At 45.4% G+C, this 17,593-nt stretch overlaps 1 protein-coding gene across 2 annotated transcripts in view; it reads right to left on the bottom strand.

Annotated features, from left to right (window-relative positions):
- DNAI1 (dynein axonemal intermediate chain 1) overlaps positions 1-17,593 on the bottom strand; it is a 52,328-nt gene that overhangs the window by 19,897 nt on the left and 14,838 nt on the right. For both annotated transcript variants that reach the window (XM_036898020.2, XM_036898019.2), the window contains exons 2-12: positions 16,270-16,302; positions 14,883-14,981; positions 14,608-14,688; positions 11,040-11,166; positions 10,639-10,754; positions 10,278-10,397; positions 9,220-9,279; positions 7,856-7,990; positions 4,545-4,629; positions 1,141-1,258; positions 815-858 (exon numbers count right to left, since the gene is read on the bottom strand). In XM_036898020.2, the coding sequence (XP_036753915.2) occupies positions 815-858; positions 1,141-1,258; positions 4,545-4,629; positions 7,856-7,990; positions 9,220-9,279; positions 10,278-10,397; positions 10,639-10,754; positions 11,040-11,166; positions 14,608-14,688; positions 14,883-14,981; positions 16,270-16,302 (1,018 nt within the window). The remainder of the gene's footprint in view (positions 1-814; positions 859-1,140; positions 1,259-4,544; positions 4,630-7,855; positions 7,991-9,219; positions 9,280-10,277; positions 10,398-10,638; positions 10,755-11,039; positions 11,167-14,607; positions 14,689-14,882; positions 14,982-16,269; positions 16,303-17,593) is intronic.

Genomic DNA, 17,593 nt, shown 5'->3' with positions numbered 1-17,593 from the left:
CTGTGGGGACCAAGGAACACGAAGGGAAAGCAAGTTGCCTCACAGTTTCCACAGTGCTGCCTCCTGTTGTGGGGGTGAGGGGAGGGGTGGAACATCACCGGCAGGGGTGGGAACACCCTGGACAGCAGTGCTCTCCCGGGGATCAGGGGCCAAGTAATGCACTTCAAGCACTTGCCTCAACCCTTTTCTGCTCCAGGACCTGATCAGGTGACCCCTCCCTCAGCCCCCACCATCCAGTCCCTCTCCAGGTCTGGTTAAATCTAACTTTTCATGCTTTTCAAACCTATTTCTCCATCCCCACTTTACATTCATGTTTGAGATTTTGCCACCTGACCTTGGGATACTTCACCAGTCTCCTAGCTGGTCTCCTAGCCTCCTATTTTAGGTCTGCAGTTCCCCACTGCACTGGGCTTGTCCCTACCCTTCTCAAATCCCGTCAGTGGTTTCCCCTCAGGAGAAGGTCCAAGCTTCTTGGAACAGCTTATCAAGCCCTTTGAGGGCTAATCCTCAGCCCCTCCACAAACTTCATTTCCTCCCAGACCTTTGCATATGCTAGTCTCTCTGCCAAAAGTGCCATCCCTGTCTTTTCTCACAGTAATAACTTCTTGAAGGCTCATTTTAGTGTACTTCTTCACCCAGAACTAAATTGCTGTTATGATTATCAGTCTCCCCCATTTGATTTTGGACCTCCTGAAGAAATGTCTGTATCTTAGTCATTATGTATCTCTGATACCTGACAAAGAGCTCTGCACTGAATAGGTACTTAGTGTTCACTGGTTGAGTGAGGAAATGAATGAATAGCCAGTTTACTTACAGGAGCCATGTCCCACTGCAAACAGATCATTGTACTTTGGATTCCTGCAAGAGAAATATGAATCCATTGGCCCAGGAAATGGACATGGCTTTCCCAAGGACATGAGCCTTCCCATGAACACTATTACCTAACAACACTGCACACATCTCCTGTTGAGCTTAGAGACCTGGACTGATCACATAGTCCCATAAGAATCCCAGTCCCATTTTTACTTAATGCTATGTGTCACCTTCAAGGTGGTTAACTGCAGAAGTGCCTGATCATTCATGGCTTGGCAGGGAGCAGGCGCTCAGGGGCTTCAGATTTGCTGCAGTGTCTGTACTCACCAGCAGAGGGCGGTGACGGCCAATCGCTTGGCTTTGTCGTTTTGGAACTTCCAGAGAGGCAGCAGCGTTCCCTCTTGGTCCCGGTATTCGTCAGCCGGGTCTTCATAGTACTTAAAATCTTAAACACACATAGGCTGAGTCTGCCCTGGCACTGCCACTTTATGGCAAAACCCTCCCATCCCCACCAGGTCCGCCACTTTCTGTTTGTGCTTCCTTGGCCAAAACAATCAACCTCTGTTTTTCAATTGTTACTATATGTAAAATACTTAGAAAACTACCTTATAGCATTATAGTAAGCTCTCTGCATGTATTATTTTTATCATCGTCATTGCTGGAGGTAAATGAAATAAAGCAGCCATGTCCAGCATTGATAAAATCCCAGGTTTGCCCATCTTCACAGCCAAGCTCCACTATGATGTAGCTGCCTAGATACCTCATGGATTCTCCAAACTCAAGTTCATCTTCTGCCCGAAATGTCGCTGCCTCCCATTTCCTTTAACTTAGGTAGAACCCCCATCTATCCTTCTACTTGTCTAAACCAGAAACCTGGGAATCTATGACTTATCACATTTTCCTCCTGATTGTCTTTTTACTCCATTCAGTCTCTTCAAACTCATAGCCACTGTCCAGGTTCAGGCCCCAACAGTTTTACCTGGAGAATAATAAACGCCCCCCCTCAACTGGTCTCCCTGCCTCCAGTAACAGCTCCTCCAGTCCATGCCACAGAGCTCCCAGAGTGAGAACAAGTAAATCAACTCACTACACCACCTCTCCAACCCCACTGAAAACTCTTCTATGGCTCCCCTTGCACAGGGGCTTCCTGGTCAAACCAAGGCTCCAGGACACTACTTCCAGGTCATTTCCACCCACCTTTCATATACCATCTATATCAACTAGTGTCTAAAATGTCCTGTTCCTCTTATCTTCCGGGAAAACTGCTATTCACTCCAGATCCAGATCAAACTCCTCCTGCTCTGTGAGGCCTTCACTTTCTTGTTGAGCAGAATTAATTTCTTCCATTGTTCTAGCCTTGTTTCTCCTCTACTAAAATGCTTATCCTGCTGTATTACCTCTGTTTTATCCTTTTGCCTGTCTCCCCCACCAGACAGCTCCTGGAAAGCAGCAAGCATGGTATATTTATCTTCATTTTACACACACACACACACACACCTAGCACAGGCCCAGCTACATATAAGATACCTAGCAACTGTTCAAAGAATGCAATTAAATAAATCAACAGAAGTGAAGTGGTTCTCAGTCTTCTTTCCAGCCAAGGATGACCCATTGGAAAATGAATCATCTCAACCAACACAGTCAAGGACAAGCTCAGACACTGCTCCAGCCTTTCTCACAATGCCTCACACCTTAACATTGTGGGACTACATTCAAACCTCAAAAGTGTCTCAGAACAAAAAAAGATGAGAGTGGGCAAAGGCATAAGCCTTGATCACATCAGAGATCCCTGTGTTCAGATATCTTTGAAAACATCTCATTTCAGAGAGGAGATTAATTGGTAACACTTCTCTGCTTTCACTTCTCCTCCATGATTATACTTTCCCAAAGGGAAAAGAGTATGCAATTAAAAAAATCAAAGTTCAATGCACTTTTATGTGACTGTGTTCTTATAAATGAAAAAGGTTCACCAAGGCCAATTTCTCCATGGATATTAATCATGTTTGAGCCCTTTGGTGGGCTGGTTGCAGAGGCTGGGTTTCAGGAAGCCAAGCTGTGTGAGTGACACATTCATTCATAGCCACTGTGTACTTTGACAGCTTTGAAAAGCACTCAAGGTCATTTTCCAGCATGAATGATAACAAGGGGGCTTGTTTAGGCTGCTGGTCTTGGCAGTCCTGGTTTTTATGTCCCATGGGTGAGCAATGAGCATCGAGTCACCAAGAAGAGCCCTAGGCTGTCAGCAAAGGAGACCAGCCAGTAGTAAGGAGCTGCCAACTCTGGGGAGGCAGCTGCTCTAAATAAATGCACAACCTCTCAGGGAAATACAAGCCACTTGGGAATGTGCTGTTCATGCCATGGGAAGGATTTTGTTTCCTTGGCTCTATCAAAGACACCAGAATTTCCCAGGCTCCCAGGATTTAAGCATTTCTGAATCAATCCCTTTCTTCATCTCATCACTAATTAATCACCAGCATAGACCTATTGAATGTTTATTTGAAATGTCTCTTCCAGCTCAGTAGCTCTGTCGCTTTGTGCTGAAGTGCTTAGGCTATGGATCCAAGAGGACTGTGTTCGAGTCCACTAACACCTCATACTAGCTGTGGTTTTAAACAAGTGGCAACATTCCAGCCTGAATTTCTTATCTATAAAATGGAGGTAATAATGGTATTTACTTGACAGTGTGGCTGTCAGGATAATATAAGATACTATGTGCAAATTGCACAGCACAATGCCTAGGGCATAGGCCATTCACAGGGAATTCTGGAGCTAGGTTTTTGCTATTATAACCATTCCTTTTTCTTCATCCTTTATGATGCAGAGTGGGTAAGGTGTGGCAAGGTCCACTACACCCCACACTTGAACCTCACCTTCATCTATCTCTGTATTCTGCCCAGTCACATCCTCCAGCCCTGCTCTCACTGGGCTGTGTCTCTGCCTGGACAGTATCTTTGAGCTGCCTGCAGAGAAAGCTCAAATTCCCTGCATGATGTTCAAGGCCCTTCGCTAATTGGCTCCAGCCACGTCTCCAGCCTGAACTCTCATCACCTTCCAACAAGGCCCCTGTTTGAGTAACTGCGCCTGCTGCCCCTTGTCCCCAGAGTCCATTTCAATTCATTTTCACCATGGAGTCACTGCTCATGCTGTCCCCTGCCCAGAACATCTGCCCTTCTACTAATCTCCCACTCAAACTTGGCCTATCTCTTGGCATCTCATTCAGCTCTCCCTGAAGCCTTCCTTGACTGATGCGACTCATCCTTCATTTCCCTTCCTTCATTTCAAGGATCCCCAGAGCAGCTTTTGTCAGCAATCTAGCATTTATACTGTTCTCAAGCCAGAGTAGAGGACAAAGCCCAGAATTAGGAAGCTCAGGCCCTCAATCTGGGTCCTCTCTGCCATTCATTAGCCTTTGCTTCCTCATGTATAAAGTAGGGGTGATCTCTGCTCTGCCTACCTCCCAGGACTGTTGGGAAGAAGGCATTGGATTACTAATGTGCAGGTGTGTTTGCTGCACCATTGTCAGACCTCATCACTACTCCCATTTTTTCTTATGCCATTGTTTATAATTAACTTGTGTAAGTCTTGTCTCCCTAGTAATATGCAGAGGAGGGAGGGACTATTTTCTCTCCCCTTGCATCTATAGCACCTAGCTGGGACACTCAAATACTCCCCTTGTATGAGGTAATTTTAATACAGGCAATAATATTAGTTGCTAGAACTTCAAATCTTACCTTGAGCAACGTCATCATATGTGTTCTGGTTGACCATCCGCTCCACGATTTTAGCAGCTTGGGTCACCTTGGTGATATCATCACTCTGTGGAGATACAGAGGCCACAGGTCCTCATAGCCAGCACCTGGAAAGGCCATGCCTCAAGCCAAAGCTCAGGCATGCAATTGGTTCAGCGATGCCTCTCTAACACCACCCATCCCAGATAGCTCTGTAAAAATATGTCTTCATGCCTCAAGGTCCAGCTCACTTCGTCACGCCCTTCTGGGAATGCCCAGCTTACAAGTGGCACAAGGAGTCTGCACTGTCATACTTGGCCCCTGGGCAAAGCCTATTTCATGCTCTTTTAATCTGAGCTTGTTTTGGAGAAGGCATGTCTCTGAGCCCGAGACAGGGCATTGAAGAAAGCCCAGGAAGGGGAGAGCAGACAGGGCAGGTAAGAGGCTCCTTTAGTGAGGTAGGTTAGAGGTTTCACTGGCTCAGTCAGTGACAAAGATGCCCACTAATGGCCTCAGAGATTCTGGTCCAATTTGTTTAGAGTTGAGGAAGACAAAGAGGCTCAGAGGGGAGAGAAACATGCTTGTACACAGGGAGTATAAGGCAGAACTGACTCCTAATTCAGGCCTTTCCCACTGCCCAGACCAAACAAAAAGCAGGAAGTTTCATTAGAGAAAAATGACTCATTTTGAATAAAAAATCAACATTATCCTTATGTGAAATTCCATAAATCCACAAGGTGAACAATTTAGGAGGTTAATAGACAAACAAAGAGCTTGGACCTGGCAAGAAAAGCCCAAAGAGTTTAGGCAGGTGGCAGGAGTGAACCAGTTCAGGGACAATCCTCCAGAGAGGCTCCAGAGGGCCAGGCCCATGGTTCTTGAGGAGTAGCAGCGTCAGGCAGTGGTTAAGAGAATGGATTCTGGAGACACACAGACCAACATTCTCATCCCATCCCACACATCAGCAGCCCAGTGGCAACTTTGGGCAAGTTGCTTAACTTCTTTGATACAGTCCTGAAGTCAGCAGTTCTTCAGAGGAAACTTTCTAGCTCTGCAGCCATGGCATGGCATGGCATATTAATAACAATCGGTATCCAACAAATACTATGTTATGGGCTGTACATACATCAGCTTGGGTTCTCATGCAAAGTAGGTATTATTAAGAGGACTTTACAGATGAGGAAACATTTTAGAAAAATCCAGCTAATAAATGGCAAAGGGAGGATATAAACTTAAGTCTGTGGACTCCAAAGCCTATACTTTTAGCCCCACACAGAGAGCCAGTCCCTCCCCAGCCTGACCAGCCTGGTCAGGAAGATTCAGAGTCTTTCCTTGTCCTTTCCTGGTCCTGGGAGATTCAGAGCTCCAGATATGTTCTGAGGAGAGAGTATGGTAGTCTGTTGTCTTACTTGCTCTGGATACTATGCTACTTGAGCAGACGTAGCTCTTTATTGCTTCTGACTGAACTTGTGGCCTCTGAGCACTTTCCCACATTCCTGTACTAATATTTCAGATCAGACAAGCTTGCATTCATTTCTGTACATTTCTGAACCATTAATGAGATAGAAACCTGTGATTTACCATTATAGACCTTCCTATAGAGTTTCATGGAGTTATTCTGCTTTCTCTCCTCCCACACTTTTGATACTGGGTTTTATATCAACCCAATCAGACCCAGGTCTCTAAGAAAGGGGTGTCACTCTGTTCATGCACTGGGCCTGAACACAAGGCCACTCTTTTCTACAGACAGCCTGACTCAGTGGTTGAGATTCCCAGTTAGAGTCCAGTTCCCTTGGGGACAGGATGCACATGAAGGTATTCACTAGAGGGGGGTGGGGTATGTTATACCCACCAGTATCCTGCATCCACTGTAGCTCCTTGGTCAAGAGGGCTAGAATATGCCTGCATCACAGCCTTCCTTGTCAGACAAGCTGGAAGAACCCAGTGGAGTCCCGCCTCCCTGAGGGTGTTAGACACCAACTGGTCCCTGTGGCTTAGACCCAAGGACAATTTTCAGTTTCAGCTTACAGGGACCTTTCTTCTGGTCTCAGGGTCCTAGTAACTGTAATTAAGGTTCCTATAACCATGGCCCCAGCACAGAGTCAATAGCCAAACACCCAATAGATCTTCATGTGAACTCTGACCCAAGCCAACAGCCCTATGAAACCCCTAACCTCTAGGGAATGGTGCAGGGCAAGTCAGAGGTCTGGATAGGATGACCTGAATGGCACAGACATCGTCTTTCACCTCAGGGCTCTAGGACCCAGCACAGTCAGGATCAGCAAGTGCTTAGTCAGTGATGGAATGAACCTGAATCGGGGCAATTCCTATTAAGCTAAGGCAGGAAACAGTCAAACCTCCCCTAAAATGTGACTTTATCAGAGACATGGAATTGAATGGAAGTGGGCATACCTCAGACAAAGGAAGCAGAACTTCCTTTAATTGATCTGGCTTTGGTAATGGGGTAGAGCCGACACCACACCCTCAATAGTTGTCTGGGAGCTATCCGAGGTGCTGAACCCAGACCTCAGCTTCCTATTGACCTCATCCTTCCCACCCATTGCCCCTCAAACTCATACCGTGTCTTTGGCTCCTGACCCAGTTTTCTCTCCATTGAAGGGACAAATGTGGCCTGTGAGGGAAAATATTCCTGTGGTGACCCCTCCTACAGTGACCTATCACTGTAACTTCCATGATTACCCCAAACCTATGCTTGTTACACCCACAGAAAGTCCCTCAACTTTGACTTCTAAAGTTACTCCTACATTGCTCCTCACAGTAAATCCATCCCAGATGGCCATGCCCATTGATCTGGACTTACTGGTACCTGTGCTCAGCTCTGACTTGACTCTTGGCCCTGAAGACTCCCTTAAAGAATTGAACACAAGTAAACCTGAGGACTGAAGGTCAAAGAGCTAATTAACCTACCAAACCCCATGAGCCTTTGCCCATGGAGGTGGTGCCTTATCCTCACCCCATCTTGGGAAGACTCTGCAGCTCTTCCAAGGTGCACACTGGGCTTTCAATAACATTCATGTCTTCTGTTGCCCCATGCCCAATAATCTTCAATCCCTGCCGACCTCCAGACCCATATAAAATTGGGAGTAGGTGTGGAATGCAAGAGGCAGCTGTTGCTCTCCTCACATCTTCCCACAAGGAAATAACTATTCATATTTCAACTTTAGTTCCCCCTGATGATACACATGCTTTAAGTGTCTGTGAAGTTCTCCCAGATAGCCAGGCTTCTGTCTACCCAGGGGTCAAGGTCTCACTCAGTCATTCTGTGTCCCAGAGTCATGGGAACTTCAGCAAACCTGGGATTCCATAGATGTCATCTTCCTCAGAGCCATCTTCCCCATTTTTTTAGTGACTGGGGTCTTTGTCTTCTCCTTCTCTTTGGTCTTTTCCTGCTTCTCAAGCTCCTCCATGTAGGCATCATAGATCTCCCACTAGGCAAGAGCAAGATGAGAAGGATCATCAAGGGCAAAATCTTCACCCAGCCAGCTCCTCTTCAGGTTTTAGGGCTTGAGGAGTCAATTATATCAACCCCAGTCACACAATTCCATGACATTGCCTAACTGCCCCCCATACCTTAATTATGTATTCATTGTCTATCTTCCCTGCTAACCATCAGCTCTAGGACAGGAATGAAGGAGCTCTCAGGGCACCTTTGGGCTGGGCTTCCCACCATGCAGCCCAGGGTCTCAGTTGTCAGATGGATGTCAGTACTGTTCCAGCCTACAACCCCCACCAGGCAGAATAAATGGGCAAACATCAGGCTAGCTCACATTTTTCTTGGTGACTTACAAAACTCTGAACTAGGAAATTCAAAAAATGTCTCTTTCCATGGGGATGGGATAAACATTTTGGCTCATCCTGGCTGTCTGCAGCACTGACCATACCCTCTCAGCATGAAAGTTTAAACAAAGAGTGAGGGACCTCTGCTAACTGCATATGACAGCAGGAGAAGCCCAAGGATAGTAGCAGAGGAAGCAGCAAGAATCAGGGGCTGCCTCAGATCACACTGTGTGCTCCCCTGGGCAGTCACTGCCACCTGGAGGCCAGATAGGCTCACCTTACATTTAATAATAAGTCACCCATGGGCCAGTATTCCACACTTCAACATACTTCAATGTTTGTTATTTCAATTGGAGCCCTTCAACAACCCTGTGAGGTTGCTGTTGTCTTCATTTAACAGAGAAAGAAACTGAGGCATTAAGGTGGCATGGTTTGCCCAGAATTCCTGGCACCATATCCTACCGAAATTGGCATGGCTATCTGGTAGGATCTGATGAGGAAGGAAGGTCTACAGGAACACTGAAGGCTGTTGGAAGGGCAGGGTCAGAGTGTTAACACCAGAGTCAGCCACGGGGTGCAATGGGCTGCATAAAGTCCATGGGAACAAGTGTTCTCCCCTGGTCTTGGAGGAACTTCGAGAAGCCATGCCTGGAAGGGCATGTGGGGGGCATGTGGCTAATCCAGAGCTCACTGGGTGGGGACCTACTGTCTCATGTACCAGGTGTTCAGAACATAGATAAAGAGGAGGGAAGCAGATGGATGGGGAGGGCAGACTGCCAGAGGAATCTTTGACTATACCAGTCTTCTTTGTTGCTGAGCGAGATGAGGATGCATTGGTGGGGGTGGGGAGCATGGCTTTTAGACTGGCCCAGGGTCTCACCTGATTGGCTGTGGCTGAAAAATTTGTCCTGGGAGGAGGCTCCATCTGGCATTCTCGGTCCTAGAGAACAGTGACAACAGGAAGTACACAGAAAGCCCTCAACTCCTCCTTAACCCAACAGCGTATCCATGGGTGAAATATTTTGGCTGTAGGTGAGGGAGGTGTGGGACACAGAACTGGGGAAGTAAAGAAGGGCCTGGCCAAAGGAGCAAATGAAACAGTGAAAGCCTGTATTTCCCACCCAAGTCTCCTTCAGAAGAAGCCTAAGCTAGAAAGTAGGGGCAGCGAAGCCTGACTGTGCTAGTTTCAACCAAGAAAAACTGCTAGTGGCAGATGAACAGATTTGTTAGAAGTTGAACCTATGGCCAGCCTCCAGACAGAACACAGAGGTCAGCCTCTGGCAGGCCACTGGGCTAATATCCCCCACTGAGAAAGCTTCTCCCTAATCCTGGGGTCTCTGTTTCCACCAGGCGGATGCACCCCTCCCCACTGTGTTATCACCCAGATTACCAGAGGTCAGCATAGAGACTACACAGTGTGATTAAGAGCTGCCAGAAACCTACTAGTACATCTCTGCCTTCCATTCACAGATTTATTCCTTTAGAATACTTCCTTACATGTGTAAGTTTCTCACCTGAAACTCTGAGAAGTTCTTTCAGCTTGGTGCTCAGGGTCCTCCATACTTATGAGCCAGGGAACTTTTCTAGCTGGTCTATCACAGAGACCATCAACTTCAGTCAAACTGGTTCCTAGCCTTGCCTCCCAGTAACATTGTGACCTGCCAGTTCTTCCCCAGATCCTGACCTCCTCTTCAAGGCCCAATTCAGGTTTTAATCTCAGTGTAGGGCTCCAGCCTCCTTGTTACTCCCTTTAAACTGCTTGGATGGTTTACAGGACCCTGAACACATCCTCCCAGCTCCCCTTTGGAAAGACAAACTGTGGTGTCTGCCCTGTCACCCTGCCAGGCTGAGAGCTTCTGGGGCTGGGGTTAGGCCTGCTTCTTTCCTGCCTGCATGCAGAGCTGCAAGTTGAAGGGGCTGGGTTGTGGGTTGCTTTACCCGGAGAGGGTTGTTGAAGGTCTGTGAGGCCCTCTCACTGAAGTTGAACTTGTTGGTGAGCTTTTGCTCCTTGGGCTGCTTAGGAGTTATCAATTCTTCTTCAGACACTTTTTCAGCTGCCTGGGAAAAAAAGTCCCACAGGACCAGGGTTCAGTTGAGAGAAGAAGATGGTGGGGAATCAGGAGTGGGGAGAAGGCGTGGGATAGGACAGAAGTGGGAGAGAGTGACGATGCCAGGGGTGTTGGCACCTATAGCCTCTAACTTCTCACCTTCAGTCCCTGTCCCCGGTGAGCTGCCCCTGAAGCCTCCACCCACAGCTGCAGTTGGAAGAGGAGGGAGGGAGAGCCATATTATGCTGTACCTCAGATGCAGGCATGTCTGTTTGACTCCCAGCTTCAGCTTCTGCCTCCTTAGGCTCTTCTTTTTCTTCAAGGATTTCTGTTTCTGAAATCACTACTTTGGCAGACTCCTGAGAACCTGGGTAGGATGTTGCTGATGAGTCACAAATCCAGTCCCATTCCCCCATCCCCTGGCAGGGCAAGGCCTTCTAGGTTCCTGCCTTTCACACCTCACCTGCCCCATGGTTCTCCTTGGCCTGAGCCTCCTGGGCTAACTCTAAGACCTAACCTGGGGCAGCCAACTGTTGGACTTAATATAAGGAGGGGCTCTGCAAGGTCCTAGCTTAGCAATCTACCCACTACAGTGACCAGAGAAAGGGGACCAGGCTCTGGGCTACAGCCTTGGGCCAGCCAGGAGGCCTACCTGCAACCAACTCATCACGGTAGTGCTGCCGCCGGCCTTCATCCGAGTCTTTGGGGATCAGGTTCCCAACCTGGCTGAAGTGAACTGCTAGTTGGTTCACAAAACCAATAATCTTATATGTGCCTTCCTAAGAAGAGAGAGGGCTGAGTCAGGCCAGGGGTCCCCACAAGTGCTGGAATCAGAATGTAGTCTGCCTTCATTCTCTAAGGCCTAAGTTGGTCCACCTGCTAATGGAAACGTAACTCAGCAAATACTCTGTTAACCTGAAGTTTTCACTGTAGTTTGGTTTAAGGAAGAGGAGGCAAATGAAATGAAGTTTTTTTTTAAGTTCTCATCAAAGGCATATTTTATAACACCTGTTCACACAAACTTCAAGCAGCTCTGTATTTACCTGTCACTGGCTCCTGCATCTGTGCCAAAGGATCCTGGCTCACCTGGCTCACCACAGACCTCAGGCAGGTCACACACAGTCATTAAACATACCTGACCTGACCGTCTCACCACTGTTCTTAGTGGATGCCAGGGCTGGATAGATCCTTAAAGATACGGAATCCTTAATCCCTGTTTCATACAAGACCACAGAAACCTGGACAACGTTTGTATTTGGTACTTTTCCAGTTCACACAGCAAATGAGAAGCAGAGCTAGGCTTAAAGCCCAGGAAATCTTGCTTATTCCTTCTTCAAAAAATAATTTTTGAAAAGACAAAAGGTACCAAGTATGTTCTAGGTTCCAGGAATATAAAGCTTAGCAAAAGCAGACATGATCCCTGCTTTCGTGAGCCTATAGTCTTGTTCCTCTAGACTTCCTCCTCATTGATCAGTATCCTAGTCTGAAGAAGAGGGGTCCCTTCTTTCTTTGAAAATATTTCTTCCCAGCCATAAAGAAAATTAATACCTTTGTATGGCACACTGAGGTAAACTCACTGCAGAGGAAACCAACCCATGGGCTCCAGCTATACCAGACCCACCTGCCCCTTGAGGACTGACAGGGTCTCTATTTCTACACATAGATGAGCAAGCTCTGCTTTAAAAGTCACCACAAAGCCTTCCTTTCTCAGTAACTCAGATGGGTGGGGAGATGGGACAGTGCAGTGGTCAAGAGCATGTCTGTAGAGGTGGGCAGAATTGAATTCAAATCCTGATTCTGTCCCTGATTATCTCCATGACCTTGGGTTTAACCCCTCTAAGCCATCTGTAGAATGATGATAATAATATCTAATTTGCAGGATAGTTGCAAGTAATGAAAACACTCTATTAGCATAGTATCTGACACATATAATAAGTGCTCGATAAAATAGCAACTATTATTATGATGATGGAGGTTCCCATGGGAATAAGCTATCCGTATAGTTGTTATCTGAGATTTCAGCTGCACTCTGTCCCCAGCAGTGACTAGGACCTTCCTCTTCAGTTTAAGAATAGAATTCAGATACTGTTGCTCCTGTGAAAGGAGATGAGGCAAGCCTAGATTGAAACCATCTGCCTCCCCACACCAGCACGTCAAGGGAAAGGAAGACATTTGGAAACCTAAAGCTCTTGGATCTCAGTGAAGGACCAATGAGATGAAGACCAGCTCTGTGGAAGGATGCCATGTAGGCCTGGGAGGCTGTTAGAAGGTGGGCTAAGGTGAACCTGCCTGGCAGCCTAGGGCTTCCCAGCTGGCAGTCAACTCAAAGGACTTTTTCTAATAAATGGGCTTCCCAGAGAGCCAGAGGAGTACATTGACACCCACAAAGCAGCACCACTCCTCTGCCTGTAGCATGCCTTCCTCAGCCAGCACACTGACAGTCTCAGAAGGACAGGAGCCCATAGAGTGTGCTGAACTCCAGCATAAGCTCAGGAAGGGCACAGCATCTTCCCTCTACCCCTTATATGCTGCCCAAGGGAGGCCAGTAGCACAGCTCAGGAGTGGAACCTCTCAGGAAACATCTGGAATTGTCCCAACCTTTTTGTGGAGGGATGGATTACTCAATCTTAAATAAGAAGCAGTGTGTTCAAAAAACATTGCAAAAACTTATATATGAACACTCATAGCAGTATTGTTCATAATAGCCAAGCAGCAGCCAAATGCCCATCAACTGATAAATGGATAATAAATGGATATAGTATATTCATGTAATGGAATATTTGGCAATAAAAAGAAATGAAATACTGATATACATTATAACATGGATGAACCTTGGAAATGTTATGCTAAATGAAAGAAGCCAGTCACAAAAGACTACATATGGTATGATTCCTTTTATATAAAATGTCCAGAATAGGCAAATCTACAGAGGTGGAAAATGAGTTAGTGGCCTAGGGCTCTAAGGGATGGAGGACTGGGAGTGACAACTAAGAGGTATGGGGTTTCTCTGGGGAGAAATGAAAATGTTCTAAATTTGACTGTGGTGATAGTTACAGAATCTGTGAATATACTAAAAGCCATTGAATTGTACTTTAAATGGGTTATTGTGTGGTATATAAATTATATCTCTATAAAACTTTTTCCTTTTTAAGAAGTTGTTGCTAGTGGTTGTTACCAGGGAAAGGGAAAGGGGACGGAGATTTAATTTTCATTATTCTTTTGAATCTTTTGAAATTTGTACCATGGGTTTCTTTTATATATTCAAAATAATTTTTACATATACATGTGTGTATTTTATATATAAATATTTTTAAGAAGCAGTGTGATGTTGTTTTGGCATTGGACAAAGAACTAGTTTAAGTCTTGCTTTGAATCCTAGTTGTGTGACTTTTGTAATTTGTTTTATCTAATTTAATTTTGGTTTCTATAAAATGAAGGTAAAAATAGTTCCTATATCAAAGAAACCTGAGGATTAAATGAAATAACATATGTAAAAGGTCTAATATAGGACCTGACACTGGCACATGGTAAGCATGGAACAAATGGATCTTAAAATAGTGAAATAAAAGACATATGCATCACTTCCACTTTAGCTCGAACTGTCCTCAGAATCTGTTTTCTTTAGTCATTACTCACAGGAGCTGACCTCGTATGGCTGAAAAAATTGTTGTCCCCCTTAAAGATGTGCCATATATGTGTCTACAAAGTGAGAAGGCACCCAGACCACATGTACCACAGGAAGGCCCTGATGGAGTCAGCTGTCCACCTGGCTGTGAGGTCAGGAGACATGGGGAATGGAGCCTGCTCCTGCTGGGATTTCCTCCCAGGCAGGAATGAGCAGGGAAAGGCCAGCTCCTTGTGCAAAGGGGAGTTTGTACTCCACTCAGGTGTCTCACTTGAGGAACACTCACTTCCTGAAGACCTGATAGTTGATGTTAGTGAAAAATGTGTCATACACATTGGAAAAGTATTTTTCTAACCGAATGATTCACTTTTGGGTTCTTGAAAAGAGTGGCTCTGCAGGGCACTTAAAACAGTGCAATTAGCAAAACTGCAAGAGAGTGTCAAAAAGAACTTCTAAAAATCTTTGAAAAACTCCATGTAAAATCTCAGGGTACCAACCAAAGACAGGTTTAAAGGTGATCTCTCTAATAGCTGAGGAGCTTTTGCAATGTAGCAAGTCACCACCAAGCCAAGGAGCACCAGAGAAGATGACTTACTTTGAAGCTGTACCTGACGATATTCTGGGGTGCATGTGGGTTGTTGGCTGTCAGAATCCGGGTAAACTCCTCCTTTAGCTCCTAAGGGAGAAAAATACCAAGAGGGTGTCATACACAGAGGCTTTCTGCCGCCTCAGAGGCTTCGGAGGACCCCAAGGGCGTCAGTAGACATCTCACACCCAGGTTCTGCATGGCTCCTAGTTGATACTGTGGAAGAGCATATCCCTGAGGCCAGAGGAGGCAGAAGCAGCAAGGGAAGGATACTGCTCACTCACCGCATCTGTCAACTCCAGCTGGTCAGGAAGTCTAACTGTGGCTTTGGACTGGACCCATTCATCTGTCACTTCTCCGACTTCGGTACCTGAATCTTCCTCCTGGACAAAAACCTCACGTGAGGATCAGGAGTGACTAATTAGCTTGGACAAGCAAGCAGTGCTACAGGAAGCTCCTTGATTCACAAATCCTCCTTAGAAGCTAAGCTCTGTCTCTGATATACGGAATATGAAATAGTCAACAGACCACTCATGGAAGCGTCCAAAGGAACTGCTCAGCCCAGAGTTCTTATTGCCTGGCAGATCATGGCCACTTAAACCCTGGGGGTCAGGGCTTACCTGGAAACTGTGGTGAGTTTTTGGGACCAAAGAACTGACTCCACCCTGCTGCCTTCCATGCGGCCTGGAAGCTAATGGCCAGGACCTGCTGCCAAAGGCAGGGTGTTATGCAAAATGAAGGATGCCCAGCTGTTCTTTAAGCTACTTCATATTTTGTCTTCCAGTTTGCCACCTGAAGGCTACTCTAACAGCAATATTCTCAATACTTGATAACTTTAAGCTTCACAGTCCCATCAGATCCTTGGAGCAAAAAAATCAAGGACTAGAAGTTTTTCCCTTCCCTGACAGATAAACACCTTGCTAAAGTGACACATGACATATAAAAAATATTCACCCTCATTAGCAACTAAAGTGTGCAAAATAAAACAATACAGTTTTTTTCAGTATATAACTGGTGAAAACTGAAAACAAAAACCAATAAACAAAACTAATACCCAGTGTTGGTGAGATGTGGGAAAATGCGCACCCATAAATTAGCATCTTTCTAAAGAGCAATTTCTGCAATACTTATCAAAAGCCTAATAAGTATTTATTTATAGTGTTTGAACCAAATTTCTATGTATAAGAATTTATATTGAAGAAATAACCAAGGATATGGCCCAAGATTTAAATACATAAATGTTTGTTGGAGGACTGACTACAATAGTGAGAAAAAGGAGACATCTAGATGTCTAACAATGGGGCATGGTTAAGCAAATTATGTATGGCCTTAAGGAACATATGGTAAAATATTATGCAGTAATTCAAAATGATGCTATAAAAGTATATTTATTGGCAGTGGAAGGTGTTCTGAACATACTATGTAAAAAGTAGATTATAAGTAACATTCATTTTTATTCCATTTAGAAATAAATTTATGCAATTTTAATATATGCAGAGAAATATCTGAAAGGATATAGCATCGTGTTAACTAAGAGGTTTCCCAGGATGGTAGGCTTAAGGTTGATTTTAATGGGGTTTTTTTGTGCATTTGAATTTTCTATTTTTTTCTTTCAGCAGAAAATATGCTGTTAGCTTCTTGCTGAGAGACTGTGGTGGTCTCAGCACTTACTCTCTTCCTGGCTCCTCTGCCCATGCTGATACTCTGAAAGAACAGAAACAAAAGGTAAGTCCTAAGCAAATCTCTGGGGGAATATCAGAAACAGTATTACAGGACACACAAAGGCTTCTGCCAAGGTTCCTTGAAGACAAGGGAGACTGAGCTTTCTCGAGTCTCAGAAACAGTCCTCTCAATGGCAACATATGCTTTTTAGCCCAGCCAAAGAGGTCCTATATCTGAGGCAACCCCATTGCAGCATCAGTGGGACTGACTCATGAAGAGCAGCCAGGTAATGTAGTGCTGGGCATTTCTTACTTGCGACTGGTTCAACAAACATTTTTTAAAAGCATATTCTGACTGCTTAGCTCTGTACTAGGCATTAAGGGGATTTTTGAGGGCAGATTATATTCTTGTGAGGGACGAATGTAAGCTCTTTATGAGCATATATTTTGTTTTGCACACTGCTGTCTCAGAATATAGTAGGTATTAAACATTCACTGAACAAATGAATGAATGCCATCAAAACCATCAGTAATCATAATCTTAGGAAAAATGCTTTCCCTCTCTGGGCCTCAGTTTCCTTCTCAGTAAAATGCATAGGATTGGATATGATGATCTTCTGGTTCTAATATACTAAAACTTTATGTTCCCAAGAGAAGCATGCTCAATTCAACTTGGTAAACATTTGGTGAGCATCTATTTATGTGTCCCACTAACCTAAGCAGTGGGACAAAGACAAAGAGAGATGAGGTCCCTACCCTAGTTTGCCCTGACAGGGTTCATGGAGAACAGATGAGTGTGATCAGTGCTCACTCATCATTTACTCACTCATGCACTCAGAGTATGTTCCTTTGAGAGTAGCTCTGTGCCAACAATGGAAACGTGTGTGCCCAGCATTCTGTAGGAGTGCACAGAGGCACCTACCCATCCTGGGTGCACAGGAAAGGCTCCCAAAGGTGGCTATTTCTTAGCTGGGTATGAAAGGATGAGTATGAGTTGTCAAAGTGGAGAAAATGTTTTTTCAGAAGAAAATGGTACATACAAAGGCAGGAGGAGAACAGTAACAGACAGTAAAATGTTCCACCAAACAACCAAAAACCATGTGGTATATATACAGAATAAATACATGTTTCAGATGACTGAGCAAGAGGGAGATCAGTGGAGGCTGGATATGTAAGGGAGGGGCTTTCGGAAGAAGCCGGTCTAGCTCATTGAAGGAGGGGTCAAGGCAGCGGAGAAGCAAAAAGGCACATGTTGGTGGCAGCATAGCACATTGGACAGAGACCTCTGCTCCCAGCTCTTGCTGACCACTTGAGTGATCTTGCAGAAGCCTCTG

The sequence above is a fragment of the Manis pentadactyla genome, chromosome 3, assembly GCF_030020395.1.
Source record: "Manis pentadactyla isolate mManPen7 chromosome 3, mManPen7.hap1, whole genome shotgun sequence".
Taxonomy (NCBI): domain Eukaryota; kingdom Metazoa; phylum Chordata; class Mammalia; order Pholidota; family Manidae; genus Manis; species Manis pentadactyla.
The sequence above is the reverse complement of the archived record's forward strand: the minus strand, read 5'-3'. Positions and strand labels throughout refer to the sequence as shown.